Here is a 15,816-nt window from a genome sequence, read left to right on the forward strand (position 1 = left end):
GCAAGTGGTGTAGTCAGCCTGTTAGGGGAGCAAAAGTAGCCTATTTCACTATGGACTAAGCTAACAGGTTAATTTCCACCACTCACGGACTACACTCACCTTCCTTTGTAAAAAAAAAATGGGTGACATATTGTCGCTCTATCTTTTCTCTCTCCTGTCTATCTTTTCATTTTTGGAAGCCAGATTGTTCTTTAGGAAGCTACGACATGATGCTTCATGGCACTCCTCACTGGCAATTCACTGCTAGCAAGTGCTGTTAGCGCCTGGTTTGGGGGCAGGTCCAAAACATTTCATGTAAATATGTAATTGGAGGGAGGGCAATACAGAGGCTCTCTGGATGTTTACTTTTTACCAAAAACAAGAAAAGAAACGGTTAGTTTTATTATTGCATTGTAAATAAAATACTATATTAATTACGATAGGTTAATTAGGTTAGGCAGCAAACAAACAAACAAAAAAAGTATAAAATTCATTGTGGTGTGTAGTGCAGCCTAGTTTTGTTTACACCATTCCAGCAGCTATCTTAGAAGTATAACTTTGCTCTGTGCTTCCCCGAGCATGCACTTCGTAGCCTATAGGCTATGGATCATTTGATTGAGACCACACCAAATAGCCTATAGCCTAAATAGCCTCATCTCTGATTCTCCGCTGGGAGCGCAATATCAAGTGCGCTTATGGGCTATCTAGTGTGGTCTCGATCAAACGATTCATAGCCTATAGGCTACGAAGAGCCTGTCATTTCGGTCATTTGTGTGCTATTTAAAAATATTCTGCTAATATGTCAAATTACTTCAAATTGCTTTTTTTTTTATTAAAGTCTTTTTTTCTCGGACCTGTATAAATGATAAATGCATGCAATACTTTTACTATGAAGGATATCTTTCCACCTCTACTCCCTTCCACGGTGTCCTGTGTCCTGCGAAAGCCCGCAGCCCTGTGCAGTATTAGTATTTTTGCGTTGCCATGTAATGCTTACAGGACAAAGACCCGTTTCTAAAACTGCATATCAAAGGCTCTGGTCTGTCCAAGAAGTGAGGGTATTTGATAAACATGTTCTCTTCTATCCACTTTGTTTTAATTATTATTTTGGGTATAGGGCAGGGTTACTTTTTTCAAGCGTTCCGGTAAAATATATTTTTTCTGATGGGAGGGCCGTCCATTTTCATTTCAGAGAGGTCCGATTTTCTCTATGTAACCCATATTGGAAATAACGTTCACTCCCTTATTGGAATTCCAATTATTGGGTAAAGACGTCATGTGCTTAAAATGGCAAACGTTTCACTTTTAAAACATTAGGGTACTTTCAATTAATCGATTATTTTTTGTCATATGAAAGTTAGAAATGTTAACCAAACAGTGGATATTGTATTGAACATACATTGCATAAAATACATAGAGTACATCAAAGGTCACTTGGAAACAAATGTAGCCCACATCTAAAATAATAACTCCTTGTTCAAATGTTTCCAAACACATTGTTCAAATGTTGTCCATTGTTTAGCTCTCCTGACTTTTTGAAACGTCCATACAATTCATATTATACAAGCACACACTGTCCTTTGATTGAAGGGTGGGCTTATATCAAACCAAGATAATTTTTCCGTGAAGTAACTGGTTGCAGAGTGTTATTGGGCACGGGCTTGCCATTTGTTAAATTATCATAAAATAATTTCCCATCTGTGGAAACACTGAAAGGCAAACATGGATTGCATCATATATATTTTGGAAACGACGGGGTAGGGGGACACTGAAGGGGTCTAGGTGATGTGAGATGATGACATACAGGTGGCTGCAGATGTGAGAGCAGATGGCTCTCACGAAGTAGTGTTACTAGTAACACTAGTAACATTTTGCGAGTGAGCTGCAGGTGAATCTCTAACCTGTGTGAGTTTATCTGTCGCCAGCGCGTCACCTGAATGACGGGGTATGAGGCAATGAAACCACAATGGAAGACAGGGTTAAACTCGTCCAAGTCACGAGAGAGGAAATACGAGCGCAATGACGGACTGTGCCACCAGGGAAAGGTAAAGACCGGAAAGCTGGACATATGTTTAGACTGCTGCTGAATAAGTAAATTGAATGAGTGAACCTGACAAGACCAAAACACATGAACACAGAGCTCCTGAACGGAGACGCGCACATTTCAGTCGGTGGAAAGAGTTTATTTTTCGTTTTGGAAGAGAGAAGCCAGCAGAAAACGTAAAGAATCATGGATACAAAGGGAATCACAGAGGACCACGGAGCCGCCCACGGAGCCGGGGATCTAGCGCAATCTGCTGCTATGAAACTGTCTGAGATAGGCGAAAGAACTAAACAACTAGGTACTAAATTCAAAGAGCCTGAGCGACAGAGACGGATTATTCTAGTGATTGTCTGTGTAGCACTTCTATTAGATAACATGCTTTACATGGTAATTGTGCCGATCATACCAGACTATTTGGCAGAATTACAAAGTGAGGCAGATCACGCTTCGTTTAATGCACGAGTCATAAACGCCGGGAATTCCTCGAATCATACTATCTTTAAAGCCACCAAAGGCAACTTCGACCTGCAGATTGGTGTACTTTTTGCGTCCAAAGCCATATTGCAGCTTTTGGTCAACCCGTTGACCGGGACATTCATTGACCGGGTCGGTTATGACCTTCCTCTGTTCATCGGACTCATCATCATGTTTTTTTCCACATGTCTATTCGCCTTCGCCGATAATTACGTGTCTCTGTTCGCGGCGAGGAGCTTGCAGGGTTTAGGCTCAGCGTTCGCAGATACATCAGGCATCGCCATGATAGCGGATAAGTACACGGAGGAGGCGGAGAGGAGCAGAGCTCTGGGTATCGCCCTGGCATTCATCTCTTTCGGCAGCTTAGTGGCGCCTCCCTTCGGGGGCATCCTGTACGAATTCTGTGGGAAACGGGTGCCCTTCATTGTGCTGGCCTGCATCTGTTTCACGGACGGCATGCTGTGCCTGACGGTGTTAAAGCCCTTCTCCAGAGGGGAGAGAGAGAACATGCCCGTGGGCACCCCCATCTACAAACTGATGATCGACCCCTACATAGCTGTGGTGGCGGGTGCCCTGACCACCTGTAACATCCCGCTGGCCTTCCTGGAGCCCACCATCGCAAACTGGATGGAAGAAACCATGAACTCTTCCCAATGGGAGATCGGCCTTGCCTGGCTTCCCGCGTTCTTCCCGCATGTCCTGGGTGTGTACATCACCGTCAAACTCGCGGCTAAGTACCCACACCTGCAGTGGTTCTACGGGGCCCTGGGCATGGTGATAATCGGCGCCAGTTCGTGCACCGTGCCAGCCTGTAAGACCTTCGGCCAGCTGATGGGTCCACTGTGTGGCATCTGCTTTGGCATCGCCCTGGTGGACACGGCGCTACTACCTACACTCGCTTTCCTGGTGGACGTGCGGCATGTGTCGGTGTACGGCAGTGTGTACGCCATCGCGGACATCTCCTACTGCGTGGCATACGCCCTGGGCCCTGTGGTGGCCGGACAGATAGTCCACGACCTGGGCTTCATTCAGCTCAACCTGGGCATGGGCCTCGCCAACGTGCTTTACGCACCAGCGCTCCTCTTACTAAAGAACGTGTGCCAAATGAAACCTTCAAACTCGGAGAGAGGCATGCTACTGGAGGAAGGCCCCACGGGTCTCTACGACACAATAAAAACTCAGGAACGCGAGAGGAAGAGGAAGGGGTTAAGTAATGTTGTTGATGAGAATGGCATAGACACGTATTCTGAAGAGGAGTCATTTGAGTATGCGTAAACTGTAAAAAAAAAAAAAAAAAATGTAAGTGCCCATAAAGCGATGAAGCTATACTCTGTGTCATACTCATTTGACGCAACCATTTACATAATTTAATTAGGAAAGAAGATAACTACAGAAGAATCTCCTGTCTTCCAATTCAATCGGACAATGTCATCTGAAGAAACATTCACAGTAGATTGCGCTGGGGTGATATTTGTAAAAGCTGAAAGTGTGTGCATTGTGACAAAACATTGATTCCATATCATATTCATGGACCTGTGTAAAGGGAACATAACTTTTATCATAAAAAAGAACAAATTAAATGTATTCGTCATTCAAAATAATATACCTTATATGTATTTTGCAAGAGTTGTGCTGCTAAAATCAATATGCAATATTTCACAATACACTTTTAGGGGGGAATAGGTGGGTTTGAATCCCCCGTCTTACATTGTGTATTCTGTATTTAACTTAATTTGGATGATGTAAGCTATCTGGAATGTATATCCTAAATGTATGATAGGACATTTCAACAATTGTTTATATGTGTATATTAATGTACATATTAAATCAAGAGTATGTGAATGTACAAGTGCTTCATGTGTGTTATTGTCAAAAGTACAATATGCATGCAATGATTGGCTAACTCCCTTTAGCTACCAGTCTGTGTCGCTCTCGTATAATGAAAGTAAAATATTTACATAACGTTATAGTTGAAATGGTTGTAAGAAATTCACAAGTCAAAGTCACTAAAATCACAACACATTATTCGCATAAAATTAAAATGTAATATGAACATAAATCTCAATCAAGACCAATAGGCTATAAACATACGGAAGGTTTAATTCGTTTTATGAAAAATATAAGCGATTCTACAAGTTTTAATCAACTGAACTAGAGAACGTTTGAAATGGAGAAAGTTAGTTTTAAAATCACGTTAATCACCATTTAAGTTAAAAACAAAAAATGCCAAAACGAATTGAATCAGACGCTTTGGTAAAATTTTTGGTATTTGTTTATCCCATTCTTTAATTTTCCTGACCCTCAAATTCAGAGCAGTTGTTTCTTTTATTCCATATTTAATATTTAATGTGACAGGATTGGAAAATGATTTATGTAGCCCAGTAGAACATTGGGCTATTGCAATATACAAACAATCCCAAACATAGGCTGCTTTATCATATAAAACCATGATCAGTCCAAACACACTGCAATCTTGGCTACACGTGCATAAATGTAAGCTTGTAGGCCTAATGTCGGCTATATTTTAAAGAACAGCAACAAAAGAGAGACATTATGGCACACTGTCGGAGAAAAATCCGAAAGACAAAGAAGGAATAAAACGCTTCCATACACCTCGGCGTGAGCTAACAATAGGTCTACCTGCACACGGTGCGTATATCATACTGGACACGATGTCTAACCCTTTCCTAAACAGGTGGGTTTAACACGCAAACTGCCATATAAACGTATCCGCGAATGGCTCGCAAAGGGAGGAGCCTTGTTGCCAACAGGACTAGGTACCTTCAGCGTCCCTCCTAAGCTAACGGAGGTGCTATGGACGGAATGCAGGGATGCTGAAACTGAGACTGGACGATAAAGGATTGGTTTTGAGGAGACACATTAAGGTTAGACTGTCTATCTACCGGAGCCATTGATAATAGGCTAGATCACACCTGAACTTTTAGAAGCTGCCGAGGTAAGAGAAAAACCTTAGTATTTCTAGTAGTATCGTGCCAATGAAAAACGGCTGCCCTGAATTACATTTGAAATATTATACTTCTTGAGGTAAACTTATTAAAGGCACAATCTGTTATTTCAACAATGTGACTCCCTAATAAAATATAGTATATATATTTATTTTTTTACAAATAAATAGGCTGATCCTGCTACTTTGTTTTGGAAGACTTAATAGACTTGAGGAAGCAAGGACATTGTTTGTTTCCAAAGACTCAATGACAACAAAAACAACAAATGGAGTAATATAACCTTACATTCCTGGTGATACTAAGCCCAAAAGGCATCTCGTTTTATAAGTGAATAAGAAATAATCCTACTCAACAATCCTGCTTGAATAATCACATTTCTATATGATAAATTGTTTTGCTAAAGTTTTAATGAATTTGCGATGTGAAAATAATATAAATATTTCAGCAATATCAACAATATACTTTCAGATTTTGCTGATAAGAAACAGAATCATTAGATAGTTTGTTTTGGTACTGTCCATATGTAGCCTGATTTTGGTCGCAGGTTCAGGAATGACTGAATCATTGCAACATTAACTGTTGCTAACTCTGTAAATAGCACTGCTGGGTAATTTAATAAGTCATAGTCAACCCGTCAATAATATAATAATACTCTTAGCAAAAACTATTATCTTTATTTTGCAATATGTTGAATCTGAGAATAGAAAAGTTCAGAACTTTCGTGAAACATCACAGCACAGTTGAAAAATATGTTGTTTTGTTTTCTACTGTGTTATTGACTTGTTAATTGTTTACTCCATGTGTAACTCTTTGTTGTCTGCTCACACTGCTATGCTTTATCTTGGCCAGGTCGCAGTTGCAAATGAGAACTTGTTCTCAACTAGCCTACCTGGTTAAATAAAGGTGAAATAAATAAAATAAAATAAAAAAATGTGGCAAATAGAAATCCAAACAGGATGGTGTTCAGAGGGGTTGAGTGGAGCTCAAGGATGGGACTAAAAACAAACAAAAGATATCGATTGTAAAATATACTGTGTCTGTAAATTGTATATACTATGTATAAGCTGGAAGTAGAAGCATAAGTGTTGTTGTCTATTAGTTTACTCCAGTGAGGGGAGAGATGTTAGGGTTAGGGGAATTTATTTTCCCAAAAACATGGGTGATTGGAAATGATGCAGACAATTATATTGATGGAAGGCACAATCTATCTGCGATATTAAAGCTGAGCTACACCCCCCCCCAAAAAAGTATATATATACTTTTACCATCTCATTTGATTGTCAGTTTATTTTGATATTGTTAAAAGGAATCAACAAATAAGGGAGCCATAGTCTGACATTGTCTTGTCAATTTCATTCACACATGCAGAGAGCCATATCCAATTTTACATGCTCGACTGGACTTCCAAAGTTCCAGAATGCCAGTTCTGGAACGACACCCATCGAAGGACCTCATGGACAGCAATGTAAATATATGCAACTTTTAAAAAATATGAGTGTAATCCCCTTCAAAACTCTCAATGTGTAAAAAAAAAACATTTTTGGCATCTGAAATATCAGATGGCTTCTATTTTGAGCAGGATCTAGTACAATATGGCAGTGGTGTCAAAACATAAAGGAAGATAATGATGGAACAAAGTTTTACACACTTAAACATTCGTACATTTTCCAATCAATCATGGTCTGTAGCCTATTAGGGACATATCTCAAAAGTTAAAAATCTAGGCAAATGTATCAAAATATTCATTAAATATTTAACAAGTGCCCTGGGGCTATTACTCATCATTAAAGAGTAATGAAAGATGAATGAAGTTGGAACATTTACACTAGGTTTGGGGTCACTTAGAAATGTCCTTGTTTTTGAAAGAAAGGCATTTTTTTTGGTCCATTAAAATAACATCAAATTGATCAGAAATACAGTGTAGACATTGTTAATGTTATAAATGACTATTGTAGCTGGAAACAGCAGATTTTTCATGAAATATTTACATAGGCCATTATCAGCAACCATCACTCCTGTGTTTCAATGGCACGTTGTGTTAGCTAATCCAAGTTTAGCCTTTTAAAAGGCTAATTGATCATTAGAAAACCCTTTTGTAATTATGTTAGCACAGCTGAAAACTGTTTATCCTGATTAAAGAAGCAATAAAACTGTCCTTCTTTAGACAAGTTGAGTAACTGGAGCATCAGGATTTGTGGGTTCGATTACAGGCTCAACATGGCCAGAAACAAATAATTTTCTATTCTTGTTCTGAGAAATGAAGGCTATTCCATGCTAGGAATTGCCAAGAAACTGAAGATCTCGTACAATGCTGTGTACTACTCCCTTCACAGAACAGCACAAACTGGTTCAAACCAGAATAGAAAGAGGAGTGGGAGGCCCCAGTGCACAACTGAGCAAGAGGACAAGTACATTAGTGTCTAGTTTGAGAAACAGACCCCTCACAAGTCCTCAACTGGCAGCTTTATTAAATAGTACCAAAACACCAGTCTCACCGTCAACAGTGAAGAGGCAAGTCCGGGATGCTGGCATTCTGGGCAGAGTTGCAAAGAAAAAGCCATGTCTCAGACTGGTCAATAAAAATAAAATATAAAGATGGGCAAAAGAACACAGACACTGGACAGAGGAACTCTGCCTAGAAGGCCAGCATCCCGGAGTTGCCTCCTACCTGTTGAAGTTAAGACTGGTGTTTTGTGAGTACTATTTAATGAAGCTGCCAGTTGAGAACTTATGAGGATTGTATCAATTCAAATGCAAACGGTGTCCTCCCCTCCTCGATAGCTACCTTTAATAGAGGATACTCATGTGTACCACGGAAGAGTTTTGTTTTGTCAGAGGAGAAATACATGCACATGTTTAAAAACAATATGCTACTAATTGTTTTATCTCTAAAATTTCTTGCACAACTATCTTCATTTGTTTTGATCACTTTACACACTTATTTTGGGATCCATCCCTGTAAACGTCATTTGTCTAATAACATGCATATCAAGCAAGTGCATTCCATCCACGTTCACTCTCCTCGTCTACACTCCTCGATTAACTTTGACCTTTTTCAAAAGGAGATGAGAGAGAAAGGAGGAGAGGAGGCAGGAGGTGAGAAAATCTGCACACGGCATGGGCTCAGAGTGCATTGTGTGATGCGCTTAAAAAGGTCCACGAGGAAACACGTGCGCTAAAAAGGTCAATGCGGGAAATGGAGATGTGATTAAAGATGTGATTAAATGCCCCCCTCCAAAATTACTTTGTTAAAAATGGCATGCGTTAATTAACACGTTATTTAAACGTTAACTTTGTCTTCTCTACATTTTTGTCTTGAGGAAACAAACATCATGTCTCTATGTATTAACACTTTAATGAGCTTCAATGAGCAATTGCATTGGGTAGAATTAGGCGAGGTACACTAATATCTTATTATCAATAGTTCAAGCCATGCACAAGCTCTCACCATTTCATCCAGAAACTTAGAAATGCGACAAAGATCGATTCATATAAAACTGATATGATCTGTTTCAATGTCATTTACAGCATGTTATTAAATCCAATCAGTGGAGGCTGGTGGGAGGAGCTATTAGAGGGCAGGCTCGTTGTAATGGCTGGAATGGAATAAATGGAACGGTATCAAACACATCATATGGAAACCACGTTTGAATCCATTCCAGTCATTACAATGAGCTCGTCCTCCTATAGCTCCTCCCACCAGTTTCCACTGAATCCAATGATGCGCTGGACATTTCAATAAATTCCCCCTCCCTAATATCACTTTTTGAAGTTTTTGTCCGATATAACGCTGACCAGAATTAGTGTTTGGATATGTATACCAAACGCTCTAACAATAGAAGGTATTTGGACATAAATATATATATATATATTTTCGAACAAAAACATTTATTATGGACCTGGGATTCCTGGAGTGCTTTCTGATGTAGATCATCAAAGGTAAGGGAATATTTATCATGCCATTTCTTGTTTATGTTGACACCATCTTTGCGGCTGTGGTGTTTTTAAATTGAGCTCCGTCTCAGATTATTGCATGCATTTCTTTTTCCGTAAAGGTTTTTGGAAATCTGACACAGCGTTTGCATTAAGGAGAGGTATATCTATAATTCCATGTGTATAACTATATTATCATCTACATTTATGATGAGTTTCTGTTGAATGATGTGGCTATGCAAAATCACTTGATGTTTTTGGAACTGGTGAATCTAACGCGCCAATGTAAACTCAGAATTTTTAAAATATAAATATGAAATTTATCAAACAAAACATGCATGTATTGTGTAACATGAAGTCCTATGAGTGTCATCTGATGAAGATAATTCAAGGTTAGTGATTAATTTTATCTTTCTTTCTGTTTTTTCTTAATGCTATATTTTGCTGGAAAATGGCTGTGCTTATTGTGGTTTGGTGGAGACCTAACATAATCGTTTGTAGTGCTTTCCCTGAAAATTGATTTAAAATGATATACGACACATGTACGTTTTAGGAATTGTAATTATGAGATTTCTGTGGTTTGAATTTTAGCGCCCTCAATTTTCACTGGTAGTTGTCATATCGATCCCGATATCGGGATTACAGCCATAACAGGTTAACACTTTTTTGGTTACTACATGATTCCATATGTGTTATTTCACAGTTTTGATGTCTTCACTATTATTCTACAATGTAGAAAATAGTAAAAATTATAAAAACTCATGAGTAGGTGTGTCCAAACCTTTTGACTGGTACTGTATCTATAATACAAAATGGTTAATACCACCATACATCAATATCACAATGCATGGGTAAGCAATGTGTCTGTACCTTTGTGTGTGTGTCTCTTCACAGTCCTGTTGTTCCAAAAGGTGTATTTTTACCTTTTTTAAAATCTGATTCTACTGCTTGCACCAGTTACCTGATGTGGAATAGAGTTCCATGTAGACACGTCTGCTTGCTTGTAACCATGTTCTATGAGCATGCCTTTTAATGTGTCTTCCTGCTGTAGCCCTGTGAAAAGTTAATTTGCTGTGAAAATGATTTTAAGTCATGCCATTACCCCTCATACCACGCTAACTGTCATTGTATATACACATTCCCAAGGACTTATTGGTACAATGCTCCCATCAGAAAAAAACATGTTGGCCTATAAGAGGAGGCTACTAATTAGCTGTTAAGGCTTTCTGCTATTGATGGATCTGTCACACGGTGGTAAGATGATCACCAATTTAAAAGGTGATTTAAAGAGAGAAGTCTCCCTAGCCCTTCTTTCCTGTCAAATCATTTGTTTTGTAAGATAGAGCAGTATTGGCAATGCAGAAGACCCCACATGGTGGAACATAAGCCACTGCTAATGGGTCATATAGTTAATGATACAGAAAATATGAGATAAAACTGCTGCGAAAGTAAAAGATGAGATGATTACTACAGGCTTGACTAATGGGTAGAATGGTGTGGATCATCTTGTAGAATGTAAACTGACATGTACCCCATTTTTGTGTGGCTGCTTTTTGTAGCTGCAGATCTGACACAGCACTGAAGGATAGGTAAAGGTAATATCTCCAGACACTTTCCGAGAGGGTAGATGGGAGAGAAGTTACCTGGGATCCAAACTGATGAACAACTTACCTTTCTTGCTAGCTTACTAGCCAGCTACAATATTGCTGCATTAGCTAGCTGAGCTTGTTCCCATGTGTATGCTTGTTGTGAGCATACACAAAAGTAAGCTAGATACTGTCACTTCACAGTTTCAGTCTGAAGCTGCTCCAATAGACAAGCACTTGGAATTCACAAACAAAATAGTAGGTTCAATCAGTTTTCTCTCAGAATCTATGGGCGTGCTTAGCCCTGTTTTTGCTAATTCAATAAAAAACTGCCATCAGTACAATATGATTACGTTCATATGATATGGTGAGATAAACAATGCTGACTCAACCCATTTGTTCCCCTTTAGTTCTTTGTGCTGGACGTGGTGATCAACTTCCATTGGCTGAATGAGAGGGACCTGCTGATCCAGCTGGAAAAGATCATCAAGATGGCCAACGGCGATCTGACACGGAGCTCTAGCCTCCCATTTGCCTGCAAATCTCAGACGGGCAGACTGGGTGGGCAGAGTCGCATAGTGTCCTCATCAAATGTTGGTTATGTAGATGTGGCGGAGAGGCCTGTATGTCTGACATTGGTCAAGTTCATTTTGCATGGCCCGATTCCCCGAGTGGGCCAGGTTTCCGTTCCATTGGTCCTGAAGTGAAATCTCTACACACCCGGGGAACCGGACCATTCAAAACAAACTCCACCAATGTCTAAATTGCGTAGTAATTTTTTATGTTTATGGTTTATATTCTGTATATATAACTGTTGATAAACTGTCCTTAGGTTTGAGAAAGGAATTCAAATGTAGTGCTACAGATATAGGATCTTAATTTGATCACCCTTTTGCAGTAGAACTTTCCTGCAATGCAGGACATTTTAAACGTGTAGTGTATTTGAGGTTTAAAAAGGATTCTGAAGTTTGTAATTTACACCTAAAAATGTCTGACTTTATTTTCTCTCACAAAAATGTCTATTAATTATAATCCTCATAATAATTCACATTTCCTATTGCTGCAGGATTATTTCCCTGCTGTATCAAACTGGCTCAAATTAAGATCATACATCTGTATAGGTTCTTACTGCCTACAAGGGCTCAAGGGGGAGACATAGGGTGGCCCAGAAGAAGCCTTTATGAAGCAGGGCATAAACAATTGGCGAGTTCACCGGGTGCACCGTGTGGGCAGAGAGAAATCTCCACCCTCCCTGGGTCAATGAGCTACGCAAAACATACTCGCCCAAAGAGAAAACCAGAAGGTATGACAGTGGTGCCGTCTGGGTTTTTGATTCAACCAATAGGGACTCTCTCGACATGACCGAGTGGTGCTTGTGTCTGGTGTGTCGAACAACTCCAGTGGAGCAGAGCTCATCGACACGACCCATGCCCTGCTAATGCTGCGTAGGGAAGGAGCGGCCAAGAACGGGGGCAAATGCTGGTAGAACAAACCCATGCAGGTAAAGGTGAAGGACGAGTGATCTTATTTTTCTGACAATGCAAATGTCTCTAGTCATATTTTGCATTAAATGCCAAACTTCCTTTCTTTAATTAATCACTGATCTAACATGACTGGACATAGTGGAACCTTTGCTTCCCCCTACCCAATCATGTTAGAGATCATTGATCAAGGCAAGGTCAAGGACTGAGAAAAGAGGCCAATGAGGACTTTTGGGAATGCCATGAGCCCTGTCAATTCCTATTGTAATCCAAATGACTCCAATTAAACTTTGTTGAGAATTTTGAATAATTAAATGAAAATCCTTCCAAAATTTTTTTGCGTCATCTACCTGTCAATAGTAATGCTGGAATATAGGTTTTGACAGCCTTTCATTATTCAGAAACCTTAAAATCATCTATTGATTTATTAATGGTTACTGCCTTAAATGTTCCACATAACAATTAATAGCATATCTAATGCAAAGTGTTATCGGATACTTTCCCGTGAGCTAAAAATAATGGCCCCAAGTAGACTGCCCAAATTGGACCGATGCGCATTTCATCATCAGCTCCACATTGGCCCCAAGTCAGGTGGCCCTAAGGGCAGCCCTCACTTTGCCTGAAATAAGCCCACCATTTGGATCGGCTGCCGTTATTGGCCCCATTTGGCTGGAGTTGGCGCCATGTGTTTTTCCCACTCTATGCCAATTTATCAATTTTTTATATTATTTAATAGGAGTATAATAATTTATAACTGATTTATTGCAATTTAACTCAATGCATGAATTGAATCATTTTCATCCGTATTCAGGTATTCAGGTATTAGGGAACATGGATCAGAAAGACAACCAAGGTTTTACTTTCATACTTATCAAACTACACTGAGTGTAGAAAACATTAGGAACACCTAATCTTTCCACGACATAGAATGACCATGTGAATCCACGTGAAAGCTATGATCCCTTATTGATGTCACTTGTTTAATCCACTTCACTCAGTGTAGATGAAGGGGTGAAGGCAGGTTAAAGAAGGATTTATAAGCCTTGAGACAATTGAGACATAGATTTTGTGCCATTCAGAGGGTAAATGGGAAACACAAAATATTGAAGTGTCTTTGAATGGGGTATGGTAGTAGGTGCCAGGCACACAGTTTTGTTTCAAGAACTGCAACACTGCTGCGTTTTTCACTCTCAACAGTTTCCCGTGTGTATCAAGAGCAGTCAACCACCCAAAGGACATCCAACCAACTTGATTCCACTGTGGGAAGCAATGGAGTCAATATGGGCCAGCATCCCTGTGGAATGCTTTTGACACCTTCTAGTGTCCATGCTCCGGACATTCACGGACTCCTTGCACAGTCTGCTGAGAAACTCCATAAGTACCGTATGTGTGGTTCCAGGACTCTCTTTCTCCTCTCTGTCTACTGTGTCTATGCTAGATGTAGTTAAACACATATCTCTGACCACAAGAACATTGTCAACAACGTTAGGGAAGCTACTCTAAAAATATAGTTTACCAAGCTACCAATTACTTCACACTGGAAGAAGTTAAACTACACTAAAGCTACCCTTAAAAATATATAGTTTACTTAACTAAAAGTTACTTTGAAAAAGTTCACCACGTGAAAACTACTTCATAAAAGTATCATATGTAAATCTAAAATGTCAAAGACGAATAGACGACGTATTGCAAGACAGATCACTTTGGGGTCAAATGTTAACAGAACGTGTAATAGCCTATTAAACACAAAAACAATGTTCACCAGACCTATTGAAAATTAGGAGGGTCTGATGCATAAAAACAAAGGAAATTATTGCTTATTTTCCCCATATTTTCTTTTCTTTTTGCAAAAAGAGTAGTGTGTAGTTCCAGATGTTAGCTGTGTCACTACTTGTAATTAACTACTGAAAACAGTACCACCAAGCTACTGCAAAATCTAGTTCAATTACTAGTTGAACTGCATACATGTAGTTCAGTACTCCCAAACTGATTATCAAGTACATGGATCTTGGCTTCTGTCTTACTAAGCCTCACAGACCAAAATATGTTTTGATATCTGATGGAAGCTGAAATCTAATCTAATGGGTATTCACTGTAATATCTAATATTGTGTTTCGTTAAGCCGTGTGAAATCTGGACATGAATGTGCGCAAGTTCTACACTTATGGGAAAGAGTTCATCAAGAAACGGGATTTGAGTTGTCATGACGTTGCCCTTTCTGGGTATAGATCGTGGCTTCCCCCTCTCTCTCTCTCCTACACCCAGGTTCTGTCATCTCAGGTCGTAAATTCCTGGCCATGCAGAAAGAGAGACACATGGAGAGAAAGTATTTCACATGGCATACTCCTATATCCGCAAAATTGGAATTCGATACAAAATGTCCACTTGTGAGAAGGTGGGAATGGTCCGTGGACACTTAAGGGACGGCTATTGCGAGTGTGTTTAATTTGGTGACCTTAGAGAGGACAGGAAACACACATAACTATATCTCTGAATGTGTAGATTTCTCAATTATGGGGTTTGCATCTAATTATTTTATAAAATGAATGAGTAAAGATTAAATTATTTGTGAAATGATGTATTGTGATGTTAAATCTTTAATGTGAGAGAATTGTATTCCCTTCAAAGTTTAACTAAGTCATTAGCCTGCCCCCTTGAGCACAGACATGATCTGGCGTCATAGAACCTCCTTTTCTATTGTTACGAATAAAACCCCCTCCTGAGGAAATCCTCTTCAGACCACAATAACCTCAGTATAAGCTAACGTTTGTGGAATTCCTAACCATACCACGTGGAAAATTGGCTACATGGCCGGAAATGGTTCAAAATTGAGACTATCGATCCCAACAGAATAAGAGCTAATATTTTATACTAATTACTAGTCTGTGGCTAGAAATTATGTCAACCTGGAATGCGACGACCGACAAACACCGAAACATCTACTCTATGAGAACTTTTCTGAATGGTACTCTGAAGTTTCCATTCTAACCACGAAATACTTTGATCTTCAGGGAAGCAGAGAGAGAGAGAGACGCTGATGAACAGACTCTTCGCAGACTGACGATTCCAACAGAGATCACGATGACACACTGGGCGTAAATATATATTGATTGCAATTATTCCCTAATGAGTGAGCGTTCATGTGCAAAGGATTAGCATTTCAATTACTATAATTATCAACTGTGTAGTGATTCCTTTTGTCTTTCCTGCCTGTTCTCAGTCCACACCCCCTTCCCTCTGTCCACCAAGCCATCATATCGGCTTAGCCCACTAGGGAACCTCCCCTATCATTTCCTTATAACCATATCTACTGTTGTGTGTTTATGCATTTCTGTGATTATTTAGTTAGTTAG

General features: G+C 39.5%; 1 protein-coding gene across 1 annotated transcript; it reads left to right on the forward strand.

Annotated features, from left to right (window-relative positions):
• Positions 1 to 806: 806 nt before the first annotated feature.
• On the forward strand, positions 807 to 4,340 carry LOC109865240 (probable vesicular acetylcholine transporter-A). Its single transcript, XM_020453350.2, has one exon. The coding sequence runs from the start codon at positions 2,210 to 2,212 to the stop codon at positions 3,770 to 3,772; it is 1,563 nt and encodes a 520-aa protein (XP_020308939.1). The 5' UTR covers positions 807 to 2,209; the 3' UTR covers positions 3,773 to 4,340.
• The last annotated feature ends 11,476 nt before the right edge of the window (positions 4,341 to 15,816 follow it).

This window comes from Oncorhynchus kisutch, linkage group LG20, assembly GCF_002021735.2.
Source record: "Oncorhynchus kisutch isolate 150728-3 linkage group LG20, Okis_V2, whole genome shotgun sequence".
Classification (NCBI taxonomy): domain Eukaryota; kingdom Metazoa; phylum Chordata; class Actinopteri; order Salmoniformes; family Salmonidae; genus Oncorhynchus; species Oncorhynchus kisutch.

Bases quoted from the DNA above. Each gene is read 5' to 3' on its own strand.
- LOC109865240 (XM_020453350.2), top strand. From the start codon at position 2,210: ATGGATACAAAGGGAATCACAGAGGACCACGGAGCCGCCCACGGAGCC.